This window comes from Palaemon carinicauda, chromosome 9 (genome assembly GCF_036898095.1).
Source record: "Palaemon carinicauda isolate YSFRI2023 chromosome 9, ASM3689809v2, whole genome shotgun sequence".
Lineage (NCBI taxonomy): Eukaryota > Metazoa > Arthropoda > Malacostraca > Decapoda > Palaemonidae > Palaemon > Palaemon carinicauda.
The window spans coordinates 60,342,090-60,357,027 of record NC_090733.1 but is presented as its reverse complement, the minus strand read 5'-3'; the positions used below and the strand labels follow the sequence as shown (position 1 = coordinate 60,357,027).

The following is a 14,938-nucleotide window of genomic DNA, read 5'->3' as shown; positions in this document are numbered from 1 at the left end:
GAGAAGAAATTGCCTGGGCATAAGCCAATGAAGGATCAGTTGACTCTTGCCCTATGTGCCAATGCTAGCGGGGACTTTAAGGACCAGCTTCATGTTTTCTGGCGATCCAACTCGAAGGCCTGGGTCACTAGGCAGTTCTTTGTGCAATGGGTTAACCAAGTTTTTGGCCCTTCTGTGAAGAAGTATCTTCATGAACAGAAATTGCCTTTAAAAGTGCCTGCTATGCCTTGACAATGCACCCGCTCACCCCCCGGGACTTGAAGATGATATCTTCAATGAATTTAAGTTCATAAAGGTGCTGTATCTTCCACCGAATACCACCTCTATCCTCCAGCCCATGGACCAGCAAGTCATCTCTAATTTCAAGAAGCTGTACACCAAGCACTTATTTAAGCAGTGCTTTAATGTCACGCAAAGCACCAACTTAACTTTGCGTGAATTTTGGAGGAGCCACTTCAACATCGTGCACTGCTTGAAGATCATAGATCAGGCTTGGGTGGGATTAACTCGACGGACCCTCAATTCTGCCTGGAAGAAGCTGTGGCCTGATGCAATTTCTCCCCGAGATTTCAAAGGTTTTGACCCCGAACCTGATCCCGTGGTGGGTGCAGCGGAAGACGTAGAGGAAATCGTCTCCCTTGGCAAGTCCATGGGTCTGGATGTCGACGCAGATGACGTTACGAAACTCGTCGCCGAACATCACAACGAACTTACCACAGAGGAGCTCAAGGAACTCCATGCTATGTCTGAGCACATGAGTAATGACGAGGAAGGGATCGAGGAGGTAGAACATGTGTTAGGTTCGGCGCATATAAAAGAGGTGTTAGGAAAATATCAAGACGTGGTAGACTTCATCGACAAATACCACCCCAAAAAAATTGCAGGTTTGTCGTGTAGTTGCGCAGTTCGATGATGTTTACCTAACTCACTCTCGAAACATTCTGAAAAGCCGTACCAAGCAACTATCTATCGATAATATCTTTAAAAAAAACTACGAAGCGAACTCGTGATGAAGAGGATGTAAGTGATTCAAAGAAAACGGCAAAGAGTGAAGCGAAAGAAAGTGAAAAAAAGAAAACGGCAAAGAGTGAAGCGAAAGAAATTCAATCAATTTAAGTGTAGAGAGTGAAAGTGATTAAAATTAATCATCACAAAGAAAAAAAGAAAATGTAAAACAAATGTAAAATATAAAAATAAAAAAAAAATAAGCTAAGTTATGTTAAAGTTCACTTAGTGTAAGTTAGAATAAGTTATGGTAGTGTACGTTTATCGTAGTTAACCTCTCTACCTCCTCGCTGCCCGTCCGTCTCCTCTCTGCGTAGCAAGACCAACAACACCTGCGCTGGAGTTTCTAAGGTAAAGTGACGCTAAAAACCCGTTTCTTATTTATCATTTTTTGATAATTCTTCTTTTTTACATGTCTATTATCTAATTCAGTGTGCATTATTCTCATGGGAAAATTATGTGTAGTACGTAGTTTATTAAGAAGTTATCATAGGTTTTTGGGCTCAACCACGATTAATCCTATTTCAATGTATTCTTATGGGAAAATTTGTTTCGACATCCGAACATTTTCTACATTTTATACATATATATGTATACGTATATATATATATATATATATATATATATATATATATATATATATATACATATACATATATATACATACACATATATATACATATACATATATATATATATATATATATACATACAGTGGTACCTCTACATACGAATTTAATTCGTTCCACAACCAACTTCGGATGTAGAAAATGTTCGGATGTAGAAACGAATTTTCCCATAAGAATACATGGTAATTCATTTAATTCGTTCCTCAGCCTAAAAACCCATAATAAATGCTTAATAAATGGCTACACATAACAATAACATAACTGCATAATATGAAAGAAGCATGTAAAAAAGATAATTATAAAGAAATAATAAATAAAAAATGTGTTTTATTGCCACTTTACCTTAGAGACAGGCCAACGCAGGTGTCGGATTTGCTACGCCAGGAGGAGACGGACGATCGGCGAGAAGGTAAACATGGTGTTAACATGTTCTTTAAATAAATACTCTCTCTCTCTCTCTCTCTCTCTTGTTCTTCTTCATTGTTAGTGTTAGAGACGTTTATTATTTTTTTCAGAGAGAGAGAGAGAGAGAGAGAGAGAGAGAGAGAGAGAGAGAGAGAGAGAGAGAGAGAGAGAGAGAGAGAGATTAAACAAAAATGAGACATTAAACAAAAATGTGTTGTGTACATATGATTTTTTAACAGCGTTAACGAGTTGAAAGACAGTTAAATGTAACTAAAAAAACAATATCAACGAATCTGAATTCGTTTATTAACTAAAACAAATATTGATACACACACTCGTGTGCGTATGCGCAAACACACACACACGCACGAGGAGACACGATCAGCGAGGAGGTAGAGATGGTGATTGCGATAACATACCGTAACTTACACTACGGAAATTTTAATCTAACTTAGCTTATTTATTTTCTTTTTATTTTTATATTTCATATTTTTTACATTTTTTTTCTTTTGATTTTTTATTTTCATCACTTTCAGTGACGAGTTACGGTATGTTATCGCAGTCACCATCTCTACCTCCTCCCCGACCGTCTCTCTTACTGCGTAGCAATTTCTGCACCTGTGTGTGTTTGTGCATACGCACACGAGTGTGTTTGTATCAACATTTGTTTTAGTTAATAAAGGAATTCAGATTAGCTGTTATTACTTTCTTAGTTACATTTAATTGTTTTTCAACTCGTTGACGCTGTTAAAAATCATATGTACTCTAAACACATTTTTGTTTAATCTTTTCTCTCTCTCTCTCTCTCTCTCTCTCGGAAAAAAAATACTAGACGTATCTAACACTATAACAGCGAGAGAGAGAGAGAGAGAGAGAGAGAGAGAGAGAGAGAGAGAGAGAGAGATTTTATTTAAAGAACATGTTAATGCTATGTTTAGAGAGAAACAGAAAAAAGAGAGAAGTCTTATTTAAAAGAGCTTGTTAATGCTATCATGGTTTTCTTTGCTTCACTTTTTTCTTTCTTTCTGTTCATCATGCTGGCCCTTCTCACAAATGATCGTTGCCAACAACCTCTTTGTCCTTTATCCCTATCAACAAAAGGCGTTCTATCTCTTCCAGGGTATTGCTAAGATGTCTTGTAATAATGGTGATCCCCTTCGTTGGTTATTTGCTTTAATGGCTGCCTTCAGCTTGATGATCCTCGAGATCATAGGCCTATTCCGGCCATATTGTTTAGCTATACAGTATCATACAGTATCACTCACATGCACACTGCTCTCATGTTTTTCTATAATTTCTTGCTTCAATTCTAATGAAAGAATTGCCTTCTTCCTATACTGAAACTTAGCTTCTTAGGCACCATGATTATAGGTAAAATCAAAAAGGAAATGTGAGAAAAGGAAGAAAATAAGCACTGTTAATAACAGACCAAACAGAGGACAACCACACGATACACACAAGAATAGAGAACTGAGCACTCGACGCTCAATGGCGTAATGTTTACTTCGTGTGTCGAAATAAAATTCGGGTGAAGAGTCAAAAATTTGCTCGAATTTTACTTCGGATTCTGGAAAATTCGGATGTAGATACGTTCGTGTGTAGAGATTCCACTGTATACATATACATATATACATATACATATACATATATATATATATATATATATATATATATATATATATATATATATATATAAAATCTTTATAAACAATTTATTCAGCTATAAAATTATATATAATAGTTTGTAGTTAGAAGAAAGGAAACAGGAAAAAAATACCAGACATGCAAAAACTGCAATCTTATATTTCTTTTCCGCATGTAACGAAAATCGGAGATTGCAAAAGTTTCTTTCTATCGGTCATAACTAACCTATCCCTAGAGGAATTTTATCATTTTTTTTTTTTTGAAGAAAATTCATTGAACTTTCGTATGACATGTGTGAAAATAAGGATAAAGCAATGTAAATAGTGGCCATCGTTAGATGAAGTTAGGCGATGACAAACTTTTTTTTTCTTTTATCGTATACATTCCAATAAAGCAGAGAATTCTCATCACAGAAACTTGAAAATTATACCATCTTATGGACAATTTATTCAGCTATAAAATGGTATCTAATAGTTTGTAGTTAGAAGAAATGAAAAAGGAAAAAAAAATAGTAAAATGTGCAAAAACTGTAAACCCAAATTTCTTCACCGCAAGTAACGAGATTTAGGTTTTCAGTTTTTGCTCGTTTACTACTTTTTTTCATGTTTCCTCTCTTCTAACTACTAACTCTTATATACCATTTTATAGCGGAATAAATTGTCTATAAAATGGTATGATTTTGAAGTCTCCTTGATGAGAATTCACTTTGCTGTATCGGAATGTATACGATAAAAGATAAAAAATTTCGTCATCGCCTAACTTCACCTAACGATAGCCACTATTTACATGGCTTTATCCTTATTTTCACACATGTCATAAGAAAGTTCAATGAATTTAATTCAAAATAAAAAACAAAAAACAAAATTACTCTAAACATAGGGTACGTAAGATCGATAAAAAGAAACTTTTGCAATCTCCGATTTTCGTTACTTGCGCTAAGGAAATTTAGGTTAACAATTGTTGGGGTATACTATTTTTTTTTTCCTTTTCTCTTTCTTCTAGCTACAAACTATTAAATACCATTTTATAGCTGAATAAATTTTCTATAGGATGGTATGGTTTTAAAGTTTCTGTAATGAGACCTCTCTGTGCTTTATCGGAATGTATACGAAAGGAGATAAAAAATTTCGTCATCGCTTAACTTCATCTAACAATAGCAGCTATTTATATTCTTTTCTTTATACTTTTGATAACCATATTGGCTTCATTCATTTTCCAAAAAAAATGTGACCAATCTGACTTCTCTAAGATGGAAATTGAGGCTGTGGGCGTGATTTGAAAAAATAAGTCGAAAAGCCCTTCAAAACTGAAAACGCCTGGGGCTTAAGGCATGGAAATTTTCAAGTACCCCGGGGGTAAGAGGGTTAATAGAGCATATCATATCATAAGAAACAAGAAAATAAAATATTAATGTATAGTAAAAAATATTGATAAAATATGACCAAGAAGATTACAGTATCATGTCACAACATAATAAATCTAAAATAACTTCACTTTAAAGTTCAACATGAGTCAGTCCCGATATTATATAAAAGGGAACTATTTGTTGACTTTTGAAAATCCTAGGCATTTGAGTTAGGTTATGCATACCCTAGGCCAAATTTGACTCAAGGGGTACTTGTACAATAACGATTAAGAAATGATTCAGGCTATGAACGGTTTCTTGGTCCCCATTATGTTCGTTGGTTGAGGACTGTCTATACACCAAGGGCTGTCAAAGTTTAAAACCATAAAACATTTGTGAAGAATATGATTTTCAATGATACTTGTGCTTCAATACATCATCATTATATTGATTAGTTTTTAATAATTTAAGGTGCATTATTTCCAATGTATAATTTTCTAATAAGTGTTTTCTCTTTCTCTTTTTTACAGTCTCTCAAATTTCCTTTTTAACTACATATATTAAACTTAGTGTAGTCTATTTTTAATAAACTTCACATCATTTAAATGTGGACAATTATGTTCTGAAAACTAGACGACAAACGTACGGAGTTTCCGTGTCTAAGAGGTGTTGCTGATCATCCTACACAAGCAAGAAATATTACATCAAGGTCATATACATTCCACAGTATGATGTTTGAAATATTCTTGAGAAAATATGCAAATAGACCATAAAACCAGACCCAACTCCTAAAAGAGGATTTTTTCCAGTCATTTAATAAAACTGAATACGCTTAAATTCTTTACATTTCTAATAGTAAAAAATACAAAGGATTTTTTCATAGCCTTAAAAAGGTCATTGATGATCAACCACTTACCCTGGGATTTTATTTGCAATGGCATAATTACATATATTATACTGGTAGGTGATCATTTATCCAATATTTCATACCCTGGGTTGAGGTACTACTGCATCTGGATCTTAAACTTCCATAAGTTTAGGGGAGTGAACTCTAGGATGCTTTTCTTTCCTATTTTTATTCAAGGCGTGTTGAAAAGTCTAGGGAGGCAATGATAAAATTTCCTTTTACCCTTTTCTATCTGTTCTTGTTCTCTCATGGGTCTGAGCATATCTAGTATTCAGGAAAGGTTTGTTTATTTTATTCAGGCACTGACTATTTTGGAATTTTCAGATCACTCTAAGGGGGACTTGGAATTAAAGGCAATTAATTATGTAACGAGAAATACTGCACTGCTTACAAGATTACCATCTTTATGCCAAAATCCCAGAAAAACCCTTTTAACCTTATCAAACAGACACAAAATCACCTAAACTCTAAAAAATATTGAAGGTATGAGATGATAACACATGGTTTAATTTTAGTTCCAATAATCTCTTATGATAATCAAGAAGTATAGCTGGACTCTGAAATGTTTAAAATCCTACCACATCACTAATCAACTTATATATAAAAATATAGCATTGAAAACCGTAGAAATCAAAGTATAGAAATGCAATCCATGGAAATCTAAACTAAATAATAAAAACAGCCAAAGTTTCAAAATAATTACCTTAGTTAATTCAACAGTCTACAAAATACAGGGTATGCCATCATATTTGCACATCACTTTATTCACCAGTGATGATCCACTAAAATACGGGTGGCCGTCGACTTATGACATACGCAACTTATGACTGTTCGACTTTCAGACAATTTTTTCAGGGTGATGACGTCACAAGTCTATCAGAAATATTATGCTAATAGGACAAATATTTCCTTGGAAATCATCTATTTTCTTGTATAAAAAATAAACTGCTTTTAATCGGTAAACTTGGAATTTCTTTTATTGATAATATACATATCCACTTTCAGTAAAAAGTACATTCACATTGTATATCTGGTGTGACGTCATATTACCTATGGAAAGTGACCAGGAAATACAGTGATCTCCTTCCAATAGGGTCACGATTACTATTATTCCTATTGTCGAAAAATCAAGTAACAATACACAAAGTATTTTGTGGGTCTGTTTCAGTTGTTATGAGTACTATTTAGCTTAAAATTGACTGCACTAGCTTTATTTAATCTCTGTTAATAGACTGATATTTATCTAAACAAAGTAAACTAATACGACAAGTATTTTTTTTTAGAAATATATTTTCTTTTACATTATGAGAATGAAATAAGTTTGCTTGGTAAGTTAGTATTTTCTTTCATTTCTTGCAGGGAAAAAAGGGATTTATATATTTTGCAAGTGATTCTTTGCAGAGTTTACGTCACGTGTCTTGTGACGTCATATTTCTGGCGGAAGTGCGCTGGCAAACCAAATGATTTACTTTCGGTGTGTTACAGAGTAATCTTATTAGAGTATTCCAATCATCAAAACACCAAGTAATGATATCAAGTGTTTTAATGGTCTGTATCAGTAGTTATGAGAATAGTACAACTTATCATGAATTCAAGAAAAAGTCTGATGGTGTCATATTTCTGGTAAAAAGCAAGTTGCAAATAAAGTAATTTCCTTTCGATGAATATTTAACAGTGAATTAGAGAGAGAGAGAGAGAGAGAGAGAGAGAGAGAGAGAGAGAGAGAGAGAGAGAGAGAGAGAGAGAGAGAGAGAGAGCGTATTCCAATAATAACTAATAATAAGGTCTATAACCATACTGAATAACTGTTCTACCCCATAACATTTTAGTGCTTATGTAATATTAATTATTAAGAGATTTCAAAAGTCAAGAAAATAATATAACTTCGTGTTACTTGTACTGATGTGCGCATAATCGCAATACAGCAGGGTGACCTTGCGATCAGCTGATGCCAACCGAAAGTAAATAAAAAATGATTTGTTGATTATCGAAATGGTCAAGAAATTGAATAATAGAATATAAACATGCTTTAATAAACTAAAATTAAACAATAATGTCTAATGAAATATGAAGGCTTAATAATGAACTAAAAATCAAATACTGTATGAAGCATTCAAAATGGACTACCTGTATGCACGCGAGCACACACATATACACACACAGAAAGAGCGAGAACGTTTTTGCACGATAACTAATAATTAGGGTTAAAACGAACTGTATGAGACTGTGATTTCCTGTAACCTATTGATGTTGATGTAATATTCATCATGAAGATAGTTCGAAAATTAAGAAATTATATGAAAAATACGCCATCTTTAGATATGGTAGCGGGACCTTCAGATCAGCTGATCATAACCAAAGGTAACCAAAATATTAAGTAATTTTTGATTGGTAAAATGCTTCCGAAATTGAAAAATAGAATATAAAAATGCATTGAGCATATATCTTATGAAACAAGAAAATGAAATGATGATAAACAGTAAGAAAATGTTGATAAAATATGATCGAAATGATTGCCGAATCAAGACGCATCATAATAAATCTACGGAAACTTCACTTTTTGTGTTTGATATATATATATCGAAATTGACTTACGACATGTCTCTCGGTCCGTGTCTCTGTCATAAGTCGATGACTACCTGTAAATATTTCATCTAAAATCCAATACTCAAAAAAAAAAAAAAATTAAACTTACATATTTCAATATAATTTCTCCTATGCTGGCATCATCTGTCCAATTGTGAGCAAGATGTAAAAAGTCATTGCGCATCCTTCTGTGAACTTCATGAATAGGGGGTAAGTTGCCAAATATATACCTTAATTCTTGAGCATCAAGCATGTGGCCTCCAGGCTGATTCATGTTTTCCAGTGGTTCTTTAATAACCTGAAGTAGAATCAATCAATTAATCACCAGTAGTTCTTTAATAACCTGAAGTAGAATCAATCAACCATATGAGAGAGAGAGAGAGAGAGAGAGAGAGAGAGAGAGAGAGAGAGAGAGAGAGAGAGAGAGAGAGAGAGAGAGTGTGTGTGTGTTTTGCACCACAATGCGAGACAGGCTCTCAGTGAACTATGAACATTTACTGGAAACTCCAGTTCTTAGTATTTCAGGGGCTTGAAAATAGGAAATGCATAGATTTATAAGTTAAATACTACATAGAATGTCAATAAATGGAAATAATTACAGTAAGCTCTTCTAATCTAAAACACAATGGACAATATGAATAATAAATATACTGTATATACATGTAAGGCATGAAATTTATACTATTTTGTAGAGATGATAGTTCAGAAAATAAGGTAGGGAACAAGAAAAAAAAATATATCATGTCATCTGTCACTGTGTCTACAGCTATCAGGGTTAAAAATTTAATCAGTGTTACGAAAACAGTATTGGAGAAATTCAAAAGATTTGTGAAGTGCAAATGAATAAAGGTGGAATTTGGAAATCTATAACAAATTAAGGAGAATTTTTATATGGATCGAGACATTTTCAGATAATCATTTAGAGTATACAGATTACTTAAGAGATTTCAATTATTTTGTAAGGGAATTCGACCAAAATTTGCGTGGCTGGCGTCTTGGGTGGTGTTGTGGGTGGGTGGGAGGGGGTAACAACACAGCTACATCTCACTTTAGAGATTGCTTCCTGTGGGATTTAATCATGTATGCCAACACAGAAATAAACTAAAATACCCCTTACATAATCACTAGAAAAAGTAGAATTGCAAGTGTCTCGGTTGGTGATGAGGTGAGAAGTGAGCCTAGCAACATTGCAAGGGTGGCGGGAGGTAGACACGACTCACATAGGAAATGTCGCCATTGGCTAAAGTGTGTGGCATGAATGGCAACATAAAAATACTAAAATAACTTTAACACAACCAGGAATAAGAGCTATACTCTGTCTTTTCATTGGTTGGCTGAAGAAAAAATTGAAATGAAGGGGAGGAGCCATTTTTAGTATAATGTCCCTATGGTGTGATATCCAACCATGAGTTGTACTCTTTAGTAGGATGTACAAATGATTTTAACTTCCATATGATTTACATTTGTGAATAACATTTCTAGTACATTAAACACCTGGCATGTTTTGATGTAAAATGTATGTCATTGTAGAGAAAGGGTTAAGGAGCATAGATGGTACTACCTCCATATTGGGAGTCTTGAACAATGCTGTAGCTCTTACATTATGGCTTTCCACTGTCTTTGGTTAGTTTCATAACACATTTTTCTATGAATAGTCTGCTGAGCAAGCTTAGTGGAAGAGCATAGGCTGCCTGGTTCTCTCTATCTTCATTTACAATAATTTATTACTGTTTTCCCTTGTCATGTTCATATTGTTACCAATTTGCAGATTCTTTCATCTTTATTTGTTATTTTTTACTTGAGTTTATTTTTGCCTACTGGGCTGCTTTCTCTACTGGGGCCCCAACACTTGTTGCATTATGCTTCTCCGACTAAGGTTGTAGCTTTGCTTGTAGTAGTACTAGTTCTAGTATTAATAGTAGTATAAATAAAAATGACAATATAATTAAAAGTCATATTCCATCAAACTTCAATTCCTAATACATGCTTTTAGCAGGCTAGACAGTGTGAATCTGCGAATATTCAAATTACTTCAAATGCATAAATAAAAAAAAATGATTTTTCTGTTATCAAAAATTCAACTCATACTTGGCAAGTTTACTTCTCATCTATAAATATTTATTCAATGTGCAATAATAAAGTTTTTTGTACAAATGTGCTTAAAATACTAACTTTTTCTATAGAATCCAGAATGGACACGTAGTTGCACTCTGTTTTCACCAACTCGTGGAAGACTCGTTGCCGTGCCGAAAGTTGTCTTAAATCTACTGGAGGGGGACTTAAAGGAGTGGTATCAATACTGTGAAAATAAAAAAAAAATCATTGATAATGTTTAAGGAGAGAAAATTGAAACATTTAGCAATACAGTAATCCCTCGGCTATCGAGGGTGTTCCCTTATATGCCAACTAGCAATAGCTGAAAAATGACATAGTAGATACAGAGATCTAAGGTATATATTTTTTTTCATTGTTTTTAAAAAGTTTTCCTTTTTTTTCTATACTCACGCTCATAACACTTATAACTTATTATACACAAAATAACTTTCTGGGCTCAACCTGTGCCAGCCAGTGAAATGCTCCTAAAGCACCATTTCTAAGGAAAATAACTGCTATAATATTACCAGAGAAAAAATGCATAGGAATGCTAGGTTGAACTAGCTCGCTCACCTACTGGTGTCGATATAAGCTGGGGCGTAATATGATCAGAGGTCTCGCACCATTTAGACATTTCCTCTTCAAAATCCCTCAATAGGGAGGTGCGGTTCAACATCCCCTGCCGCGCAGACTAGTACTACTAACTCTACCCACGCTTGCCCATCACTCCTTAATAGCACCCGCATACGCTTAGATCTTTGTTGTGTTTACCTCGGTGTTTTTTGGTTTTTTTTCTCCCTTCTACGCATCGATGGCGGAATCCCAAGTTACTCCATCGAAGTTAAGTACTTTATCCATGAGTTTTAAGCGTGAATGGGCAGTGTAGCCTTTGTTTTATTAATTCAGAGTGATTTATTCTAACCGTTCGTGGTTCCACGGCTCCTGCCCTTTCTCGCTGGTTCGTTCGTTATTTCTTTCATCACTATTATTCGTTCGAACTTTTTGGGAGATTTTTACCTTTACACCGATTATATGCTTACAACTTTAGCGTATCATTATTATTATAGCTATGGTATCAGTGTTACGTATCAGTTAAGGCTTTCAGTTATGTTGGCATGCCTGCCTTCGTGCATGTTAGTGGGTAGCGTTCCCGCGGGGAAATGTTTTGCTGTTTTATTCTAGGAGCATTTCACTTTGATGTTATAAAAGACTATCGGTCTTATTTACGCTCCACATAGTTTTACGTTTTGGTTTGAGTGGGACTCTCACGTAGCTCTTTATTTGTGTTACTGTTCGGTATCTACCCGCTTCAGTAGTAAGGTCCCGGTACGTCCAGTAGTCTCGTTGGTGGATCCCTTGGCTCCTCCAGCATTCTCCCACCGTACCCTCCCGTCATCGGACATTGGGACCTCCGGGCTTACAATACTGCCGGATCTGATGACACTGACACAGTTTATGATTCCTACTCTCCCTACGGGAACCCTATACTCTCACGGACGTTAATGTATAAGACCATAATAATCAGAGTTCTTTATTATATGTATTTTAAGGATGTAACTTTAAGTTTACTCTAAGTTTACTTCAAGTATTTCTGTTCCCGGTCCCCGGGACTGTTATTTTTTACTATTCAATCCCTTATTTATACATCCTTTTTCTCATCCCCGGCTCTTCCGGGTTCCTCTTGGAATAGTCTAAGGTTCTCTGCATGTTTAGTCTAAGACTATGCATTTTGCTTTAATTTCAAGGTCCGGATCCTCCGGGGTCCCTTCTAGAGATATTAAGTAGGTGTCCATAGACTATTCCTTTTTACAGGTGGTCCGATGTCGGATGACAGCCTGCGCGGCCGTCCTTCAACAGCCCTGCGGACATGAGGTCTGTAGATCTCACGCCGACTGCGGGATCCAAATGGATGACCTGATAGTTTGGCACCCCGACAACTGCCTTGTCTGTTACGACCTTGTCACCACCCTCTCTTCGGAATCAGTGAGTCCTCAATAGGTCGTTTTTTCTACTTGCATTCCTCTTGCTTTATATAATGAACCTTTGGTTATCATTTCTCAGCTCCGTCTCCCGGGTTTGCTAACCATATCCCCGTTCTTTCAGAGTTCTCAAGCAGCTAAGACCACAGCAAGAGCCACCTTGAAAGTTTGGGTAGGCGGCTTCGCCTGTAACGTTGGGGCCAAGAAGCCTTACGTCCTCTCTGAAGACTACTGCAACCTGATCTATCCCAACGCGAAATCTTCTGCAGCAGTGCCTAAAGAAGTGGCAGCCCCTATTATTACCGACATTACAGCAACCCTTGGCCTTGCTCTTGATCAGGATACTGACCTCGCTGACGACCCCGACCCCATTGAGGACAATGTTGCGGCTCTGAATTTGGACTTGGAACCCATGATTTTGGACGAACCGGAGACAGGTAAGGAGGTAGGTGAGGCAGGTGGGTCCGGCGCTAAGATCCCTCTTCTTAGCCCTTCTTTTTCTTCGGCATCTAATTCTTCTTCCTTTCGAGGTTTTGATGCGAACCGTGAATCTACCCCAAGATCACACCCGGTTCCTCCCAAGGTTAAGTCTCAGAAGAGACCCTTAGTTAGGACTCGCAAGAATCCCACACTACCCAAAACAACCAAGCCAAAGAAGGCTTCCCTCCCCGGAGCCCCAAGTGGCTTATCTAGCACCTCCTCTACTTCTCAGGACCCGGGACTGCAGCCAACTTCCGCAGTTACCCCGGCCAACTTTGACCCGGTGGCTCTCACTAATATGATATCTAGGGTTGTCTCAGAGCAGATTAGCTCAATGCTATCTGCCGTTACCAGGAGACTGGACACCTTAGAAGGAGGACTGCCTCAACAACAGCAGTTCCTCAAAACTCCCGCCATTCACTAAAAATAACCCGTGGAAAATGGCGCTCCACTGCCCTTTCACTGACGGGATGTTGACCATTGAAGGCTTCGGAACCCGGCCCATTGAAGACTTTGAATTCTTCCCTCCCGGCCTTCAATTCCCCTTCCCCGGCTTCGCCCGGCTGACAGAAGAAGGTCTTGTCTGGCTAGATAAGGTCCCTAAGGAGACCGTTATCTTCCCAAAAGATCAGGCTCAGTCTGTTTGGGTTAGAACCCTGAACGAGTGGGGTTGCACGATCACCATGCTGACTCCCCACAAGAACACATACACTATGTTTCTTGTGGACGAGCAAACCCCTACTCCTTGCGTCACCAAGATGGTGGACTTAGCTCTTCAGGCAGTGGCCGAAGACAAACCTTTGCCCCAGCTTCGGGAGACAGACCCTACATCTCTTCTGCTCTCATCAGATAACGAATGTTGGCTTAACATTCAGTCAACATTTACCTCTGGTAAATTATCCGCTGATTGTGCGTCGACGCAATTTAGCGAACGATTTCCAAGACTTCCCGAAACCTTAATTCGACTCGAGTTCGAGTCCCGGTCTAGGTTTAGCAGGAGCCTAAACGTCTCAACGATGGCGATGTTTTCCCTCAACTTTGATGAGGAACACGCCTTTAAGGTCATGACAAAGGCCACCTTACAATCCTTGATATCGGATTGCTATGACTTCTTGGTAGCCAGAAGACGTTGCCGTAGGCATGTTTTATCAGAAGCTACTATCCGCCATGAGCCGAATAAGCTCATTAAAGCCTCCACTTGGGATCCGGACCTGTTCCCGGAGGACATGGTCAACTCGGTGTTGAGCGAAGCTGCCAGGGTGAACCAGAGCCTCAAGGTCCGTTGGGGTCTCACTCCCAAACGGATGTTCGAACAGTCGAACGTTCAATCCCGGGGCAGGAAAAGGCTACGTCCTTATAGCTCTGCCCAGTTCCGCCAACCTCTCCAGGTAGTCCAGCCACTCCCGATTGCTCAGACTATCCAACCCTCCACCTCCAAGCCTCAGCCCCAAGAGGAATATGTTCTCGTCCCTAAAAGCCAGGTGGCTTCGAGTTCGTTCACCTCACCAGCTTACAACCCTACCTATGAGTCCCGGGGTTCCTCTCAAGGATACCAGCGAGGCACGGGCCTTGGTTCAAGGGGTTCCTTTCAGAACAGAGGCAAGGGGAGATATTTCTCCCGTGGAAAGGGATCACGCGGAGGCCGTGGCGGAAAATCCTCCAACTACTGAGAATCTTCAGGTAGGAGGGAGACTTTATGCGTTCAGGAGTCGCTAGAGGTTCAGTCCTTGGGCCTTCAGCATAATTTCCAAGGGCCTGGGGTGGAGATGGATAGAAGAGCCTCCTCCACCGAACAAATTCCATCAACTCACGACACCGGATCTGACTCTGTTTACCCAGGATCTATTGCACAAGAACGCGATCA

The 14,938-nt window shown here is 37.5% G+C and overlaps 1 protein-coding gene across 1 annotated transcript in view; it reads right to left on the bottom strand.

Moving 5' to 3' along the window:
- The window catches only part of pbl (epithelial cell transforming 2 pebble), a 501,682-nt gene that overhangs the window by 299,467 nt on the left and 187,277 nt on the right, over positions 1-14,938 (bottom strand). The window contains exons 9-10 of the mRNA XM_068379544.1: positions 10,694-10,820; positions 8,631-8,819 (exon numbers count right to left, since the gene is read on the bottom strand). Of these exons, the coding sequence (XP_068235645.1) occupies positions 8,631-8,819; positions 10,694-10,820 (316 nt within the window). The remainder of the gene's footprint in view (positions 1-8,630; positions 8,820-10,693; positions 10,821-14,938) is intronic.